Source organism: Lepidothrix coronata, unplaced genomic scaffold (genome assembly GCF_001604755.1).
Source record: "Lepidothrix coronata isolate B3197 unplaced genomic scaffold, Lepidothrix_coronata-1.0 Scaffold122, whole genome shotgun sequence".
Lineage (NCBI taxonomy): Eukaryota > Metazoa > Chordata > Aves > Passeriformes > Pipridae > Lepidothrix > Lepidothrix coronata.
In genome coordinates, this window is record NW_016690302.1 from 140,074 (window position 1) to 158,383 (window position 18,310).

At 43.8% G+C, this 18,310-nt stretch overlaps 1 protein-coding gene across 2 annotated transcripts in view; it reads left to right on the forward strand.

The window, feature by feature from the left end:
• MTOR (mechanistic target of rapamycin) overlaps window positions 1-18,310 on the forward strand; it is a 62,591-nt gene that overhangs the window by 37,152 nt on the left and 7,129 nt on the right. For both annotated transcript variants that reach the window (XM_017825795.1, XM_017825796.1), the window contains 17 exons: window positions 130-269; window positions 2,650-2,750; window positions 3,613-3,728; window positions 5,063-5,140; window positions 5,502-5,609; window positions 7,507-7,632; window positions 8,271-8,402; window positions 11,137-11,252; window positions 12,557-12,674; window positions 13,447-13,653; window positions 14,215-14,315; window positions 14,571-14,667; window positions 15,297-15,395; window positions 15,956-16,078; window positions 16,705-16,887; window positions 17,503-17,637; window positions 17,921-18,095. In XM_017825795.1, the coding sequence (XP_017681284.1) occupies window positions 130-269; window positions 2,650-2,750; window positions 3,613-3,728; window positions 5,063-5,140; window positions 5,502-5,609; window positions 7,507-7,632; window positions 8,271-8,402; window positions 11,137-11,252; window positions 12,557-12,674; window positions 13,447-13,653; window positions 14,215-14,315; window positions 14,571-14,667; window positions 15,297-15,395; window positions 15,956-16,078; window positions 16,705-16,887; window positions 17,503-17,637; window positions 17,921-18,095 (2,155 nt within the window). The remainder of the gene's footprint in view (window positions 1-129; window positions 270-2,649; window positions 2,751-3,612; window positions 3,729-5,062; window positions 5,141-5,501; window positions 5,610-7,506; window positions 7,633-8,270; window positions 8,403-11,136; window positions 11,253-12,556; window positions 12,675-13,446; window positions 13,654-14,214; window positions 14,316-14,570; window positions 14,668-15,296; window positions 15,396-15,955; window positions 16,079-16,704; window positions 16,888-17,502; window positions 17,638-17,920; window positions 18,096-18,310) is intronic.

Sequence of the window (18,310 nt, forward strand, 5' to 3'; positions counted from 1 at the left end):
GTCTTACAAAAGTCCATGAGGATATGTAGGATGAAAAAAGCATGAAGTGACCACCACAGACACAGATTTTTCAGGAAGAGCTGTGGTAATTAATACAGAATCTGATTTTTTTTTCCCCCACTCCCTTAGGAAATTCAAGCTACCTGGTATGAAAAGCTTCATGAATGGGAAGATGCTCTGGTGGCCTATGACAAGAAGATGGACACCAACAAAGATGATCCTGAGCTGATGCTGGGACGGATGCGCTGCTTGGAAGCACTTGGTGAATGGTAAGAGGGGAATGCCTGAAGACTTGGGAAAACAGTGTCTCTCTGTTCTCAGGGTGCTGCCATTCAGGTGAAATTGTTTTGCCTGAATTCCTATTTACTTCTGCTTACTTAATAGTTGGAGTATTTCTGGTGGCTTCTCACTTTGTTCATTGAAGTCAGAATTGGCAATAACATCTCTGAGCCTCCTGGGAGTGGCCATCTGATGAGTTAAGGTCTCTGAAAGAGAGTCTGCAGTCTTATAATCAGGTCAAGCCCATTTGTAACAGAGGAAGAAACTGTAAATAGAGGAAACATTAACTGAGCAGGACTTGTCAGAAACGGTCATAAAAGGAGCTCGTTGGGGCCTTTCTTTTTAAACTCTGATTGAACCATGAGAGGTTTCTGTGTTTATTCAGGGTCAGACCTGTGCCTATCCTTTTGCCCATCTTGCAGATGGATGAGTTTTTCATTATTACTCTTTTTTAGCCCTCATTAAGCCTTTTCCTTGTGGGCATGTGGTAGTTCAAGCCACGTGTTAAATGTCTGTTGTCAACACCAACTGACTGGAGTCAGTATTTGTGAGAGGGTGAGCTGGCAGTGACTTACAGCTTGCTGCTTAACTGGGGGCTTCTGTTTTTTCTCCCTGTTCAGCTGCAGGAGGATAATTGGAGCAGGCACGGGGTGCACTGGGGCGTGCAGTCCTACCCAGGGGCATGTGAGGTTGGGTGCAGGTTCCACCTTCCTGCTGAACTTGGCGTGTCACGAGCTCCCTCCTGATGGGTCCTGACGTGAACCCATGGGATGGCACACAGGCAGGAGATTCCTCTGCACTCAGGTCATTTTACTGTTAGAGAAACAGGGCTGCTTGAGAAACCTAATTCTGACAGTGGTTTTCTGCCTTTTTTTGTTTCTAGACGGGGCTGAGACACACGGGGTGTAGGTTTTGCAGTAGGGAAAACAGATCCTCTTACTCAGTGTTCCTCAATCAGCTTTTCCAGGAGTAGGCAGCTCTCACCAGGGATTTAAAGAATTTTTCCCTCCTGCAGGACGTATGTTTGTGTAGTGTCCTTTCTGAACCTCCTGCTTATTCATGTATCAGTGGCAAATATATAACAAAAGGGCAGTTTTCATCAGTTGGAGCAAGATATGGATCTACTGACAGTCTAGTGATGAGAGTGATCAGAGTCTCTAAGTTCTGTGGTAGAGCTGCATTCCAGCTCTGTGCAGATGTTTTTTACAATTCACAAGTGCCTCTGCAAAGTGCTGTGTGCTACCTGACTCTACAGGCATCATCCTGGGGCTGAGGATTCCACGGTTTGGCTGCTGATACTCTTCAGTGCTGTTCAACTTGACTGTTTCTGCTACTGGAATCTGCTTGGCAGGATAAGGCAGTTAATGCAGAACTATGTTATACAGTGTCATTATTTCAGAGCAGGGATGTTTGGAGAGCACACCCAGAGCATTCTTAGCCATTTGTCTCCTGATGTAGCTGTTCCTGCAGGACCCAGAGTGCTTTTTCAGCCTCTGTGAGGTCCTGATTTACTGCTGTTGCAAGGTTTGGCTTGGTTTTCCATTGGCTTTGTTGTTTCTTTTCTCCTGGGCTATTAAGCTGTCAGAATGGCTGCCTTGCCTGTGGCAGCCCATCGGTTCTGTTTGACTAACTCATCTTCCTTTTTGGGAGGGGATGGCAGTAGGGAAGGCGAGTTGTTCTCCCTCTCAGTTGGCAGCTGTTCCACTGCTACAGAGTATCCAGCCTGAGAAATCCTGGAACTGCAACACCCACAGTAATTGGTTTGATTAGTGGAGCATTCACAGTTGATTTAAAAGAAATTATATAAAAATCCTGGTGCTTCCTCTCTGCTGGCCATGAAAGACTCACGTCCCTCTGAGATCTTGCCATGACAAGTCTTCACGCGAGGTTACAGCAACATTGATTCTCCAGTCTCTGTCTTCAGGCTTGGTGATGTGTTAATTCAAAATGCTGGAGAGCAGGAGCCATGCCCAAGCTATTCAGATCATGTGTTTCTTGTTCTGACACTTGCAAAACGTTTTCAGCATCCTTCATTTGGTGGTGGTTGGTTTGTTTTCTTGGGAATTATTTTTTTTTTCTGCATTTGTAGACTGGTGTTGACAGTCCAGTTTGTGAAATAGGCATTAACAGATGCAAACTTGTGTTTGGAGCTGTTTTTTCAAAACAGCGTGCCTTGAATTTTCTCCTGATAGGATATTTGTCATCAGACAACGTGACTAAGTTGGCCAGAGGAGTCAAATCCTGGTCTCCTCTCAGTATGAAAGGAACGATAGGGCTGGTTGTTGTCTTATCAGTGGAAGGTGCTTGTTTAACAAGGCAGAATTCTTAGAAGAGGCTTTTTGCTGATCAGAAATTGTGGATTCTTCTTAGGGGACAGCTCCACCAGCAGTGCTGTGAGAAGTGGACACAGGTGAATGATGAAACTCAAGCTAAGATGGCCAGGATGGCTGCAGCTGCTGCCTGGGGTCTAGGTAAGGTGTCCTCCTGTGGGGGTGTGACAGCCCACAAAGTAGGGGCACAGATACTTTTAACTGGCTCCAGAACTACAGAGTATAAGAAACAGCAACATCAAAGAGCCAAATTATTTACACTGGGAAACAAAGTAAGTGCCATTCCATACTGAAGCCCTTTGGAAAACCTGCATTTACATCAAGTCTCCCAGCGTGGTCTCCAGTAACAGAGTGCCTTACTGGTCTGTGCAGGTGATGGGTTGCTTAACTGCTCCCTTTTGCTTGGCTTTGTACTGAACAGAGCTCAGGCTTGAAATGAGATTAATAGACTTCCTCAGATTTGTGGCAGACTCCTATTTACGAACAGAACAATATGTGCTGAGCATTTTGATAGGTCATGTCTGCTGAGTAGACAGTCTTAAGTGAAATAAATCTATAATGGTCCAAATGTCCATTGTGCTGATAACCAGATATTTCCTAGAGAAGCCTATAAATCACTTGCTGTCTGCCAGCCTTCCCTGAGAAAAATTCATCTTTTGCTCTGTAGGGCACTAATTCATTCAAATGTTCTGAAAGTGTCAGAATTTCAACTTTTTCATCGTAAGAAATGAAAGAACCTTTCCCACAAGGATAACAATTTGCCTAGAAGAAAAATGCCTATGTTTTCCCTTGTCTGTAGCCCTGTGTATGTTTATATATGGTTTATGTATATAACAGAGTGTCCCTGCCAAAGACAAGCTGTTGGAGAGCTGCCTGAAATGCAGAAGTACCTCACAGCACTCAGGCCTGGTGGCTGATGTCTGAGCACTGTAGCACAGTTGTGTCCTGCCCTTCCCTTGCAGAGAAGGCTGTTGTGTTGCTGAGGATCTCTGTGTCTCTGCAGGTCAGTGGGACAGCATGGAAGAATACACCTGCATGATCCCAAGGGACACCCACGATGGGGCTTTCTACAGGGCTGTGCTGGCACTTCATCAGGACCTTTTCTCACTGGCTCAGCAAGTAATTACCCTCCTTGTTGGCTTCCCAACACCTAGTTTCAGATGAACTTGTCTGTGTTGCTGCATAGAAAGACATGATGTTTTAAAGCAGTTGGCTATGACCTATTAGAATTGCCCAATAACCTTTTTTCCATGGATGTATCAGACCTTTGTGATTGTTCTTGCCTTGTATTCCCAGGAACACAGCAGTGAATGTATGTACACAGAGCAGTGGTCCAGTGCTGTAGAGCATAAGAATGCCTTAGTCATTTTTTGGCTTTTTTTTTTACTTTTATGCCTGTTTTCCAGACTGACAGGATTATCTCAGCAGAGGTTCCATTGTACAAGGCACTGATTGTAAAATGCCTTGAATGCCTGAGAAGATTCTTCAGGGATGTTCTGTGCACTTCTGTCTCTTGCAGCTTTTCAGTGAAGTGCTCATATATATCATGTACAATAAGTTTAATTTTTCTGGTGGCATTGATAAATCTCAAATCTTAGATTGAACTATCAAGGCAGGGAATGAGTCTATTAAACAGCTGTAGTGGTAATGCTTGTCTGTCACACAGGAGATTTGCAGAGTGACTTGCTCCTCTCTCTAGATGTGAAGCATGTTGTTTACTTTCCAAGGAAGCTCAAGTCCCATTTCTCAGAATTCTGTGCTGCCTTGCCAACTTAGATAAAGGAATAATTCAGTCTGTGCTGTCAAAACCCATAGATTTTTGGGTGATGTGCACAGTAAAATTAACCAGGCATTCAGAAGGGTAGAGCTTGTGATTAACCTTTAACATTTTGAACAGGAAAAGCTATAGGTGAGAGATTATATAATGACTAGAACCAGAGCAGGATTTGTTTCATGCTTGAAGAGCCTGTCTTAGTTGGAGGATGAGAAATGGAATTTGCTGTCCTGTAAAATTCATAAAATCCTGCTGGGTTACGTAAAACAGTGAAAGCTATTTTCTGTCATTGTATGGTATCAAAAGGCATTTCTTGAGGCTTTTTTGTAACCAACTCTTGCACTACAATGTGAACTTCTCTTTTCCTCTATAAAATGTTCTTAATGATGATTTCTACCATGACAGAAGAATTAGAAATACTGCAAACTTGGATTTTTTAGGAAGACAGACTTCAGACTGTGCAGGTGGTGAACGAAGTCCCCTTGACTTCCCTTATACCCATCCATGGACACTGTTTTCCTGTCAGTTCTCTCTACTGATAAGACCCTTTCCTAGTTCTTTTTGGAGGGTGGGAACAATGCCAGCTTTGTCCACGGGACGGAACAGATGAACAGCAGTTTCAACAGTTGACTCTGGATCAAACACACCACCTTTGCCCCAATGTCTTGTTGTGTTTCAGTGCATTGACAAAGCCAGAGACCTGCTGGATGCTGAGCTGACTGCCATGGCAGGAGAGAGCTACAGCCGAGCCTACGGGGTGAGTGTAACCCAGCCTTCCTTCCCCTCACTCTGCCTCAGACTGTCCAGGAGTTGCATAAAACCCCTGTATCAAAAATGGGAGCTGTGTATGCCCACAAGCTAAATGGCTTTTGTCAGATAAGAAACATAACTTTGCTGGAGCAGCTTTGGGACAATCCAAACAGTGAGATGGGCTCCACCCACTCCAAAGAAATAAGAACTGGCATTTGGGAAGGTTGAATCCCAGACACCAATATATGGCAGTCAGTCCTTTACCTGTTGGGCAGTGTATGTGCTTAAGATCCTGATGCCAAAATAGTGTTCCTTAATTATAGATTTGTTGTGTGGTGATTGGGATGGAATGTGATTGTTTCCTCCAGGCTATGGTATCCTGCCAGATGCTGTCAGAGCTGGAAGAGGTGATCCAGTATAAACTTGTACCGGAGCGCCGTGAGATCATCCGCCAGATCTGGTGGGAAAGGCTGCAGGTACATCTGGGGAAAGATCAGGGATGGAGATGCTCAGCTGCCTCTTGAGTCAGTGTGGTGGCTCAGCAAATCCTTCCATGTCTCTCTCTATCCCAGTCCATACTCTCATGACTGTGTGCTCTCTGTCCCCTATATGTCTGTTCTGGTCGCTTGGTTTTTGGGGGTTTTCTTTTGGTTAATGTTCTGAGACCTCTGCTGATGTTACACTTTAAAAGGGTGATTTAAGTCTTGACATAGATGTATGAAGAGGACAGACACCGGTAACATCCCCAAGGCTGCTTATCTCAGTATTGGATTACATCTGGAAATACTGGTTTGGATCAGGCTGGTTTGAACTTTTCACTTGGCTGCATTTTAAAAAGTGAATTCTCTCCAAATGCTGGAAAACTGGTCAGAAAACTCACATACTTGTAAAATAAAAGATTGTCCTGTTCCTTTTGGACCTCTTACAAGAACATTTCCAGTTGATTGGTGGCACACATGGTGGAATTGGCAGTGTTAGGTTTATGGTTGGACTTGATGACCTTAAAGGTCTTTTCCAATCTAAATGATGCTATGCTTGGCCTTGACCTTTTAGAAGAGACCTTTAGCAATGCTGTTCTTCTGTGTTTAAAGAGAAGTTTGTGCCTTTCTTACTCTAAACAGAAAAAAATCTGAAGCACCTCTGAAGATTTAAATCAGACAAATATTTTGACACTATTTCCTTACAAGAGGCGTTCCTACAATGAAGGTGATCATCCTCAGATGTGGTAGTACATACAGGAATACTGTTTAAAGAGATGATTCCTGCATGAGAAGGAGGAGAAAAAAAGGCATAATTAGGGTAAAATGCTGCCTGGAGGAAGAATTTTTCCCTGTGCAGAGTTCTTCCCTGGGACTGCTGTAATCTGCTACCTTATGAAAGGCTGTTGCTGCTGCATATTTTTTAGCTGTTTGGGAAACTGTGACAAAGCTTTTAGTCTCCCATCTACATTCCTGTCTGGAAAAGCTCAGGATCATTCCACTGGGGTGGAGAAACTGAGAGTGACAGGAAGTGTAATGTCTGAATACAGCTTTTTATAGTCCTGAAAGCAGTACATGCAGTTCTTGCACATTTTATAGCTGCTTTTTAAAAATTCTTAAATGCCTCTTGGAAGAGGTTTATTTGGGTGTTAGGGAACAAGCTTTGCCCAACTTCCCAGCCCTCGATTTGGGGGCAAAGGAAAAAGGGAAAGGATACATGCTTTGGTTGTTACTGTCCCTTCCACAGTTCTACTTCTCTGTAGCATCCTTGGATGTTTGACATACAGGCTCATCCTGCTCTGACAATGTTGTTGTGCCTCTCCCATCAGACAGGAAAGAACCAGACAATGCTTGCACAAGCAGCACAGCAATTGGAGCTGCAGTTTCTGGCATAATCTCAGCTCAGTGGTGCCAGCCTCCAAAAGCAACACATGCAAGGAGAAGAAAAAGGGCAATAACAAAAATATCTTTGCAACCGTTTGGTTTTCTACCGTCTATCTCCACGTTGAGATTTGTCACCATTTAAACCAAAAATAGGCTTTAAAACTAGGCTGAGAAGAGTTATAAAACTCCTGACTCACTTTGGGACTGCACAAAAAGCTTTCCTGATTTTTGGGTGTGTTTCTGCTTTAGGAACTTTTCTCCTTTTTCTGTTAGAAGATGTTGTTAGGCTGCAAACCCTGAGCTGGTGCAGACAGTAAGAGTCAAGGACTGAACCTTCTTCACACACTGCAGTGTTAAAGAAACAACCACTAGTTCCTACTGTCAGTCTGCTGTGAATTAGGGGTACAGAAGACTCCATCTTGCTGGAAGTCCCTTCAGGGTCTGAACTAAGGCTGTGTGGAGTGCACTGGAGCTCAAACCCTAACAAGTTCTCCCTTGCTTTTCCCCTCAGGGCTGTCAGCGAATCGTGGAGGACTGGCAGAGGATCCTGATGGTCCGGTCTCTTGTGGTGAATCCTCACGAGGACATGAGGACCTGGCTCAAGTATGCCAGCTTGTGTGGCAAGAGTGGGAGGCTGGTGAGCATTGTCAGGCTCTGTCCTCTTTGTTATTTTAGGCCACTGGCTTTTCCATTATGCTTCAACCTTCAGCATCTGCAAATGCTTTCATTGTCCAAGTGGGATGGGCCCTCCTCTGAGGGAGAAACTAGTCAGGAATTGTTGAAATGCTAAAATTGTATCTGGCATAGAGTTCATGCTTGTGGCCAAGGTTATTTTTGTGGGACTGGTATTATACCTGAGAGCCCCAAGCCAACTTTTTATTGCATGCTATAACTGGAAGTTCTTATGCAACTCTGGTAATTATTAGTAATGGCTCTATCTGCTAAAGCAGAGAGTCAGATCTAGAGTGTGATGTTACCATTGAACATTTAGGTCCTATTTTAACATTCACCAAAGATTTATCACCAAGAATGCTTGAAGCAGAGACTTGACACTCTCTACTGGCTTCTGAAATGAGAATTTGATCCAAAGGAAGACATATGGTTTATCCTGTGGCACTCTGGTGAGTGCAGGGAGTGGCACTAAGGCTGCTGTGCCTGTGTTTTCTCTGGAGGCTCAGGTGTATCTTTTAGTGGTGGGTGATTCTGAAGCGCTACGAGATGGAGGTAAGAACGAGCTTGTTTTAACCTGCCTTTTCTCTCTGCAATCTTCCCCAGGCTTTGGCCCATAAGACCCTTGTCCTGCTCTTGGGAGTAGATCCGTCCCGACAGCTGGATCACCCCCTGCCCACAGTCCATCCCCAAGTGACTTACGCTTACATGAAGCACATGTGGAAGAGCGCCCGGAAGGTACAGCAGAACACCCTGCTCTCTGCTCACTTTTTTTCTCCTTTAAAACTCTCTAGTGACAGAGAAAACCTGGCCCTAATTCTATTCCGTGCATGGAAAGATTATTTTTGCCAAACCAGTGTCTGGTGCCCAAGGGTTGCAGCCGAGATTAATGGTCAATAGTAGATCTTCTGTTCTTAGTGCTTGACTTTTCATCACTGTTCAGGTTGCCAGGTCTCCACACTGTACCTGTGGTCAGGGTTACATGCTCAAAGACAGAAGTAAGGGGTTTTATTGCCAGTTTTAGGAAAGTATCCTGAACAGTTTGTACTTAATTGCTGAGCAGAGCTGACTTTTATTAAGGACATTATTGAAAAATTCTAACTGAAAGGCAGCTGAAAAATACATAGGGTTTTATCATGGGAACAATTTGGCTCCAGAGAGCCCAGGGTGAATGTTTTTGACATTGCAACACAGGGAGAATTTACATAATCAAATCCAATAAGCTCCAGACTGGATAAGTTATCTTTTTTTTAATATACATTAAAGCCTCCATTTATCCTCATATTCTGCCACATCTTTTTTTATTTTTCCTGCCTTTGGAATTGCCAGCACTGGAGTGGAGCCATTGCTGTGGGAACATTGCCATGACCTAACTATTCTTTATTTGAATTTAAGAAGCAGAAGGAGCTGCTGCTGAGGCCCTGTCCTGTTGGCTCTGTAAAACAGTGTAATGGCCTCTTTCTTTCTTCAGTAAACGACCCCAGAAGTGTGTGGGGTCTCTGCCTGCTTCCGTGAGGGAAAGTGGGCTTTTTGTGTTTGAACTGTGATCAAGATGGACCAGATGCAGTAGTGGAAGACAGAATGAGAGAAGGAACAAAGATTAAGGGAGTGAGAGAAGAGAATGTATCTAAAATAAACTGATGCAAGAATATATGGAGCCCAGGAAGATGGAGGAAAAAAATGATACCAAGAAAAGGATAAATAATACAAAGTTACACCTAGTGCTGTGTGTAGTTTTATATAACTGTGTGTGTTCACTTGATTTGGTATCCTAAGGAATCAGCTGCTGAGGTGGGCTGGTATGGTAGGAAATGACCATTTTTTTCTAGCTGAGCACTTCAAGGTTGACCTCAAATGTTTTCCCTACTGCCATTTTGGCACTTGCCAAATCCAGCAGGAGAAGAAACTGGCATCTCAATGGAAACCAGCCACAGAGCTGCACAACTTTCTTTTCTTAAATAACAGATAAAAAATGGATAAGCAAACCCTATTACATTTCTTCTAACAAGGACCTTTGCCAGCAGCTGCATTCCAAAGCCATATCCCATAAAAAGGCTGTGGTACAAACTTAGGAATTCAGTGTTACAGAAAACAGCTTTCAGTCTCAAGTGCTTTGCCTGTCAGTTTATGGTGATCAGTTCTCCATATTCATGGAAACTGAAGAGAAGATTGTTGGTTGTGTCTAGATATGAGAGGGGCACATAACAGACAATATCTTTTTGTCTACTTTTAATAAATATCTAGCATAACTCTTGATAAGATTGTTATTTACTCTCCCTCCTCTTCTCTCTGCATTCCCAGCTGTGGAATGCCCCACGTTAATGTTAAGAGTGTGAATCCTTCTTTTATTTCACCCTGGGCTAATACCCTTTTTCCTCACCACTGCCTTGTGCAGGCTGACATTTGAATGGGGTGGATGAGGCGTTTCAGCTGAGGTGATTCTTGTCTCACTCTAAGGTAGCTCATTCCTGTAGATGAACAGAAGTAAATTGGCCTTCTAACAGCACATTCTGCAGCTTCTGACCTGAAATGACCTTGCAGCTTGCAGGAGCTTTACTCTAATTCTTCCCAGTGAAGCGTGCATACCTTCTTCTTAAATCTTTAATTTTGGGTCTTCTTACCCCAGAGTTCTTTCCAAGGAATTTTATGAAGATTTTTCCCTCAGAATTTGGTAGTGCAAGTTCTTTAGCACTGCTGCCTTATGTAATCTCCTGGCAAAGGAGCAATGCACATTTGTACTTCTTAAATAACCTTAGGAGAAATCTGGGCTTTAATTTGTTGAAACAACTCAAAGTTAATGTTCCATGGTGTGTACTTCAAGCCTAGCCAAAGCTGAGGGGTTACAGGGGAAGATCAGGAAGCTGCAAGTTTTCCTTCAGGCATTATTTTCTCAAATCATCTTTTTCAGGCCACGCCATATTAAAGGCAGGCTTCTCTGGATCTGTGACAGCGTGGGGTGTTCAACATTGTCCTGCTCAGATGCAGTTTGTAAGCTATGAACATTTGATTGTTGGAATTGCCAGGCTGTCTTTGCTGTGCTCAGCTGCAAGTGAGACATCTCTGTCTCAGGACTAGAGTCTCACTCTGCCTGGGCAGTAACAGGATGTTCTCTGCTGGTGAAGTTTTCTCCCTGTACAGGTGATCTTGGTGCTTTGCTAGAGCTGAGTTCTTGCAGTCAGAGCACAGTGTTAACTTGTGTTATGGTCAGTGATACCTCTGACTGTCTGTGACAATGGAGGTGTGCCTGGCACTGGAAGGGTGCAGCGATTTGTTCCTCAGTGCAGCAATTTCAGAGACATCAAGAATCTCTAACCTCTTCCTTTACAAGCTGATTTTAGAGGGGTGTAAACAGCTGAAAAGCTTTGAAAGAAAACAAAACCCTACGTTTTCATTTCAGTCAAAATTTACTTCCTCTCTCCTGAAGTTGTCTGTAAGCCCTGTGGCCCTCACTGGAACCCTCCTCCCTTTGCAGATCGAGGCGTTCCAGCACATGCAGCACTTTGTGCAGACCATGCAGCAGCAGGCCCAGCACGCCATCGCCACCGAGGACCAGCAGCACAAGCAGGAGCTCCACAAGCTCATGGCACGGTCAGCACCAAGTCCTGGCACTCCCTTTAGCTCCTTCCTGCAGCTCAGGGCTCTCTGGAGTTGCAGGGTCCCTGCAGATGACACATTTCAGACAAGGCTCATGCTTTGATTTAAAGAACGGGGCATTTCTCATTTATCTGCTTTGCTATTACATTGGTTAAAGGAACGGGGCATTTCTCATTTAGCTGCTTTGGTATTACATTCTTATCTATCCTATAATTTTCAGTAAACGTTGTTGTGATGCATCAGCCTAAACAAGCTTGTGTTTGTTGCTGGTGGTATTTTTTCCAGCACTGTGGCTCGCTGGCAGAAGGCAGAGCTCTCAGCATGGCTGTTTTTTGGTTTTCAGGAGATCCAGTCACTAGGAAGGAAACATTTCCCACACTCCTGGCACATCTGTATTAAGCCAAGCACAACAGCAGTGCTTTGGGCAGTAGGTGCCTAGCATGTGATGGTCTCTTAAAATATTATTGCATTAAAAACACATATTAGTCTCCATTTTCCTCTGTGGATCTGGAGGTACCAGATCTGTTTTTTTCAATTTAAAGAAAAAATTGCACAGTGCTTTCTATTGAAAGTTTGCTCTTTTTTTAAAGGGAGATGTGCAATCAACTTACTTTTATGAAGGTGGGAACTCAGTAACACCTTTGTCTTATTTTCTTCAGTGACTGTCATGGAAGACAAATTAGTAATGAGTTGCACACAAAATTTGCCTTGCACAATGCCTTCTGGCAAACTCAAAATACAGAAAGGAGAGCTGTGTAACTGTGGCATTTAAAGCCTGCTGAGGGAGCAAAGTATTAAGTTTTGCACAAACCTTCACAACCCCACCCTGCTGCAGTAAAAATATGTTGTTTTTCCTTTCCTCTGGGAGGGAATGACTAAATGGGCTTCTGGCTGGGGGGAAGAACAGCTCCTCTGTGTTTCCACTGTCTGTCACAGTGTTCTCTCCAGAAGGCTCGTCCATGTGGTGATCCACATGTGCTCTGTGATGGAGTCTTTCAGTGTTGCTGTTATCTGCTTCTTACGTTAAGTTTATAACTCATATAAACGAGGAGCAAGTTTTGACCCTCACCTTTCCCCCTGAATTAAACCCTTAACTAGTTAGTTCCACACTAGAGGCAGGATGGAGGTGTTTTGAGCCTTCCCCATTAACACACAGACTCCCAGCCTGCAGGAGAGGCTTCCTGAGCAGGTTCACCACATAGATTGTCTTCCAGACTCCAGTTAAGAATTCTACCTCTTAATCCAGAGGCTTCATTTTCATTCTGGGTTCTGAGTCAATAATCCCTTTGCTTAACCAGGTGTTTCCTGAAGCTGGGGGAGTGGCAGCTGAACCTGCAAGGCATCAATGAGAGCACCATCCCCAAAGTCCTGCAGTACTACAGCGCTGCCACCGAGCACGACCGCAACTGGTACAAGGTCAGTGAGGGAAAGCTTCCACTGCAGAGGCATCACTCATCTCACCACATCCCACACTAAGGAAAGGAAGATGTTCACAGGAAGATCTCCTGTAACTGTCTGCCTTGTTACTGCCAGTAGGATTAAAAAAACCCAGTGAAAGCGGCCCAAGGAAACCATAAGATTCTTGTTTAGAATTATATCTGGTTGGTAAAACTAGGCCACAATTCAGTTTCTGTTCTTGCTTTTGGGAGTTCTTCCCCTGGCAGGTAACAGTGAAGGAGAAAGGATAATATAAATAGAAAAAATTAACTTGTTCTCACTCGGTATACTTGAACAAGGAAAGTAGCCTTGTTGTTAATTCTCCAAATAGCCTTTGATTTCAGGGTTGTGAAATCTCAATTAGTATTTGGTGCCAGATCTTCTCTGGGGCAGCCATCTCCTGTATTTCTTCCCATTACACCTCCCTGAGCCCTAACACACTAATCTTCATTTTAGCCTTTGAAAAATTAAGGTGTATGCAAATATAACTTAATTTTTGCTACAGAGCTCCTTTGCCTTAATATTCAACAGGGAGCTCCTGGCCAAGAACTCACTGTGATGTTATTTAAGATAATAAGACAGTTAAAATTACAAGCAATTAGAGAAAGCAAAGCATTGTGTTGTCTGCAGGGTATTGCTTGCTGCAGTTGTCTGCAGACACGGAAAGGTTGGATTATCTCTAACAATTAGAAAGTGCAGGTTGCAGAAAGGATTAATTTTCCTTCTGACTTTTGTTCTCTCCTCTTGGCAGGCCTGGCATGCCTGGGCAGTGATGAACTTTGAGGCAGTGCTTCACTACAAACATCAGAACCAGGCCAGGGATGAGAAGAAGAAGCTGCGTCACGCCAGCGGGGCCAGTGTCACCAGTGCCAACACCGAGGGCAGCAACAGTGAGAGTGATGCAGAGAGCACAGAGAACAGCCCCATCCCTTCTCCAGTGCAGAAAAAAGTCACTGAGGTACCCTGTTTGTGTGGAGAGTGGTACTTAGTGCTTAGACCCAGGAAAATGTTGTGGTGGGGAACATGCTGCTATATGTACCTGGCTTGTGGATGTTCTCTGTGTGTGTGTGTATAAATATATATATAATACACATACACACACACTCAGAGCTTACAGCAAAAGTGAGGCAGTTCAGGTTAACTCAGTCTTGTGGGAAGAGGACTAAATTAATGCAAACAATCATGTTAGCTGTGACCTAAAGCAGAGGCCTAGGTGGCTGTCATAGGTGATACAGTGCATTAACAAGTTCTGCTGCTTAAGTCCTTCATGGAAGACTGTGAGGAATCTCTTTTACTTACCAGTTATAGTAGGGTTGTTGTTTTTGGGCGCTTTGCTGTCCATAGCTTTGCCAACAAACATGCCACTTCACAGCATGTTCCTTGCCAGGCAGAAGTCAACTACAGTGTGGATTAGGTCTATATTTCCACATATTTCTTCCTTTTTCCCCTTCCTGAGTTTAGAATTCATGTAAGCTGATGTGCTTGGTTAGAACTAATGCAGAAATTTTCATTCCAAAAGGATTTATCCAAGACCCTCTTGATGTACACAGTCCCTGCTGTCCAGGGTTTCTTCCGATCCATCTCTCTGTCCCGAGGAAACAACCTGCAGGACACTCTAAGGTACACAACGAAGCACACAGTAAATGAAATCCTAATTATCAGGGCACATGGTCTCAGATGAGGGAGAACATGTTTCTGCTCCTTTCTGTTATGGTTGAATTAAGTGAATGCTTCAGTCCAAGCTAACTTTTGTCAGGTGGGTTATCCCTGCTATCTGTGGGTACTGGGAAGAAAAATCACTTGTAAATGAGGCATTTGACTGGAATGTTTTGGGTTTATTGTTTCACTCCTAACAAAAGTATTTCTCTTTTTCAGAGTCCTTACTCTGTGGTTTGACTATGGTCACTGGCCTGATGTGAACGAGGCTTTGGTAGAAGGAGTCAAGGCCATCCAGATTGACACTTGGCTGCAGGTAAGGAACACAAAGGGCTAAGACAAACTCCAGTTCTGGGGGGAGCTTGGGGGTTTGCTGCATGATATCCATGAAGATCCTTTGCTAAACAATCCTCTGTAGGTGAGTTCTGAGAGCAGTGTGCAGTACAGTTTGTAACTGATTTAACAGGCATCTTGCACAGAGGCATGAGAAACATTCTTGCATATATTTCAGTATTTATATGCAGATTAGTGCATATGAATGAGAAAGAACGAACATTTTTAAATTAAAGATGATGTGCATTCAGTGGTGATGAAGTATAAAACAACACTGTGCTGCTCTGATGGGGTTCACAGTCTGTCTCAGAATTGCCTTGTAGAATGACTCTTGTAGTTAAATAAAAAAATACTTTCTTTTTTATTTAAGCATTAGGCTTCAAGACACATCTTACTCTTTCCACAGAGGATCGTGTAACACTTTTGCACAGAACACTTGTGATCTCACTGAGCTGTTGTACATTTCTGACACTGTTTGGAACCTTGTTATCCTCTGACCATCTGAAAAACGAGTGCTGGGCCTCTGTCCCCTCCAGTTGCTGTGAGGCCTCTAGCAGAGGGCAGAACAGCTGGTGCACTGAGCACACGAGATGACAGGGATCTTTATTTCAGGTTATCCCTCAGCTCATTGCAAGAATCGACACCCCTCGACCCCTGGTGGGACGTCTCATCCATCAGCTCCTCACAGACATCGGTCGGTACCATCCCCAGGTGAGCCCTGGCTTAGAGGAGGAATTCCCACAGACTGGTGCCAGTTAAGGCATTTCCTGTGTTCCATTTCACCTCGTGCAGGTGCCTGTGCTGGAAGTCACAGCAAGTGAGGGTGGGGACTATTTCTGATGCTGCTTTCACCTCAGCACTGTTCACATAAAAACAGAAAGAGGTGGAGGAGCCAGGTAGCAGGGGAGGTTCTCTCTGTCTGGTAGAGCACTGGGTAGTGCAATCACCTTAGATCTCATTCAGTGACTACTCAGAGCCCACCTCACAGGAGCTTTATCTGAGTTTCTTCCCACAAACCCCTAAAACCTATTTTTGTCCTTCCAGTTTGACACAGGCTCTCGAAGTCATTCTGCTGCTCGGAGAGTTACAGTCTTGTGAGCCTTTCAGATTGGAAGACTTTGAATAGCAAATTCCTATCACCCCTTTCCAGAAGGAACCTTGCTTCTCCTGTCCAGCCCTAAGGCTGCTGTTTGTTAATGCTTTGCTAATATTTCAATTTATGTGGCAGTTCTGTGTGGTTCTAAAGCATTATTGGTTGCTGTCCCTTGCAGGCTTTGATCTACCCTTTGACTGTGGCCTCTAAATCTACAACCACTGCTCGGCACAACGCTGCCAATAAGATCTTGAAAAACATGTGTGAGCACAGCAACACTCTGGTGCAGCAGGCAATGATGGTGAGTACTCATTGTACCAGGAAGTGTGTTGTGTCTCAGGAATGGATTTACTACAGGTATAATAACAGAAATTATATTCACTGTTTATTCTGTTCAAGTACAATTGATTTGGGTATTTGCAACTGGTAGAAGTTACAGTATTAGTGTAATTGCAAGAGAACACTTTAATTTAAAAATATTTTGCACGCTGAGTTTTTGTGTCTCCTTATAAATAAATTTAGAGAAGAAATAAATGAGGAATCATTATATTAGATTATTAGAAATAAACACATATTTCTGCTTAATGAAAGGTGGAAACAAAACTTACCAAGCGTAGCGTCGAAAGAGTGATTTAATTCATTTGATAAAGATTTTTATGAATAAATGAAAAGTAATGCTTTCAGGCCAAGCTACACAAATACATAGAAAATTTCAATGGTAACAAACAAGGTGAGAAAAACCTGGTCAGCTTCCTGCAGAAACAAGTGTAACATCACTGTGGTAGTTCTGGTGGCTCCCTCTGGCTGCCAGCAACGAGTATTTCATAACGTGAGAGAGAACATGAGAAAGGAGTTCTGCGTTTTTAAGTCAGGACACAGTCATAGGGGTTTTTTAGGTGTTCAGTCTTTTTTCCTGTCCCAAAACAGGTGAGTGAGGAGCTAATCCGTGTGGCCATCCTATGGCACGAGATGTGGCACGAGGGGCTGGAAGAAGCATCTCGTCTCTATTTTGGAGAAAGGAACGTGAAGGGGATGTTCGAGGTGCTGGAACCGCTTCACGCGATGATGGAACGTGGGCCCCAGACTCTAAAGGAGACATCCTTCAATCAGGTACCAGCAATGGCCAAGAGCATAGCATTCTGCAGGACAGGCACCTGCCCAGATGTGTTACAGGAGCCTTTGCCATCTAACAGACAGTGAATCTCATGGGACTCATTGCATTAGTTGCAAATTTAATTACTGATGTTTATCTTCAGATCTGTGTGGCTTTTGTTGATGACAGGGGTCATGGTAGTACTGATTGCTGTGGAGTCTTGTATCAGCTGGATGTCTGATAGAGTCTGGAAAACTCACAACTGCTCTGCAGTTCATTATTCTGCTTTGCTTCACAGTAAGCAGAAGCACAGATAGCAGAGATGATCTCTCCTGAGCCAGCAAAAGGAATTAATTTGAGCTTGTGACCCCACTGTTAAAGGATGATTCTACTCATTCTTTTGCCTCCTATAATGGAGTCTATTTGTGAGCAAATAAACTCAAAGCAGATCTTGGATCCAGGAATTTCTGCATCTTTAATTCTGATATTCTATAAAAAATTGGAGGTCAACTATTTTTAATGCAGTTTGAAAAGAGACTGTAATGCTCTTTGTAGGTGTTAAGTGGTCTCCACCCATTCCACTACAGTCTCTTGAAATGTTTCTCTTCTGTTGTTTTTCTCTTCCTCCCCAGGCCTATGGCAGAGATCTCATGGAAGCTCAGGAGTGGTGCAGGAAGTACATGAAGTCAGGAAATGTCAAAGACCTGACTCAGGCTTGGGATCTCTATTACCACGTGTTCCGACGTATCTCAAAGCAGCTGCCTCAGGTGAGGGGAGAGATTCAGTTCTGTTGTGGGTCTTTCAGCGCAAGTCGTCAAAACCAATCTTTTTTTCATGTTTTTCTGGTTATTCAAACCATTCAAGTTCAGTATTGTGGAAACACCTGCATAGGATTTGCTGCAGGTTTGGTGTTTATGCAGCACTTCCTTCAAGCACCTGAAGTATCGGTCACTGACTGAACTGTTTTAGGTCACTCGGCAACACGAGCTCTTCAGATGTGTGAGATTTAACTGAAATTCTAAAGGGTTGCCTTTCTTTTGGCTTTGGTAGCTCACTTCTTTGGAACTCCAGTACGTGTCACCAAAACTCCTAATGTGCCGGGACCTGGAATTGGCAGTGCCAGGAACGTACGATCCCAACCAGCCCATCATCCGTATTCAGTCCATCGCACCCTCCCTGCAGGTCATCACCTCCAAGCAGCGGCCCAGGAAGTTGACATTAATGGGTGAGAGAGAGCACTTTTCACTTAGTTATTCCAGTGTTTAAACAGTTCTTAGGTCAAACTGCATATTTACCTCATAAAACCTCTCCAGAGCTTCCTTTCAGATGAGGTTTTTCTTGGTGGGCTGGTGGGTCTGGCTGCCACACTCTCCAGCTCTTGGGTGTATGTACTCCTGGCTGTTTGTTCAACAAGAGCAAACTTCTCTGTATTAATTCTTT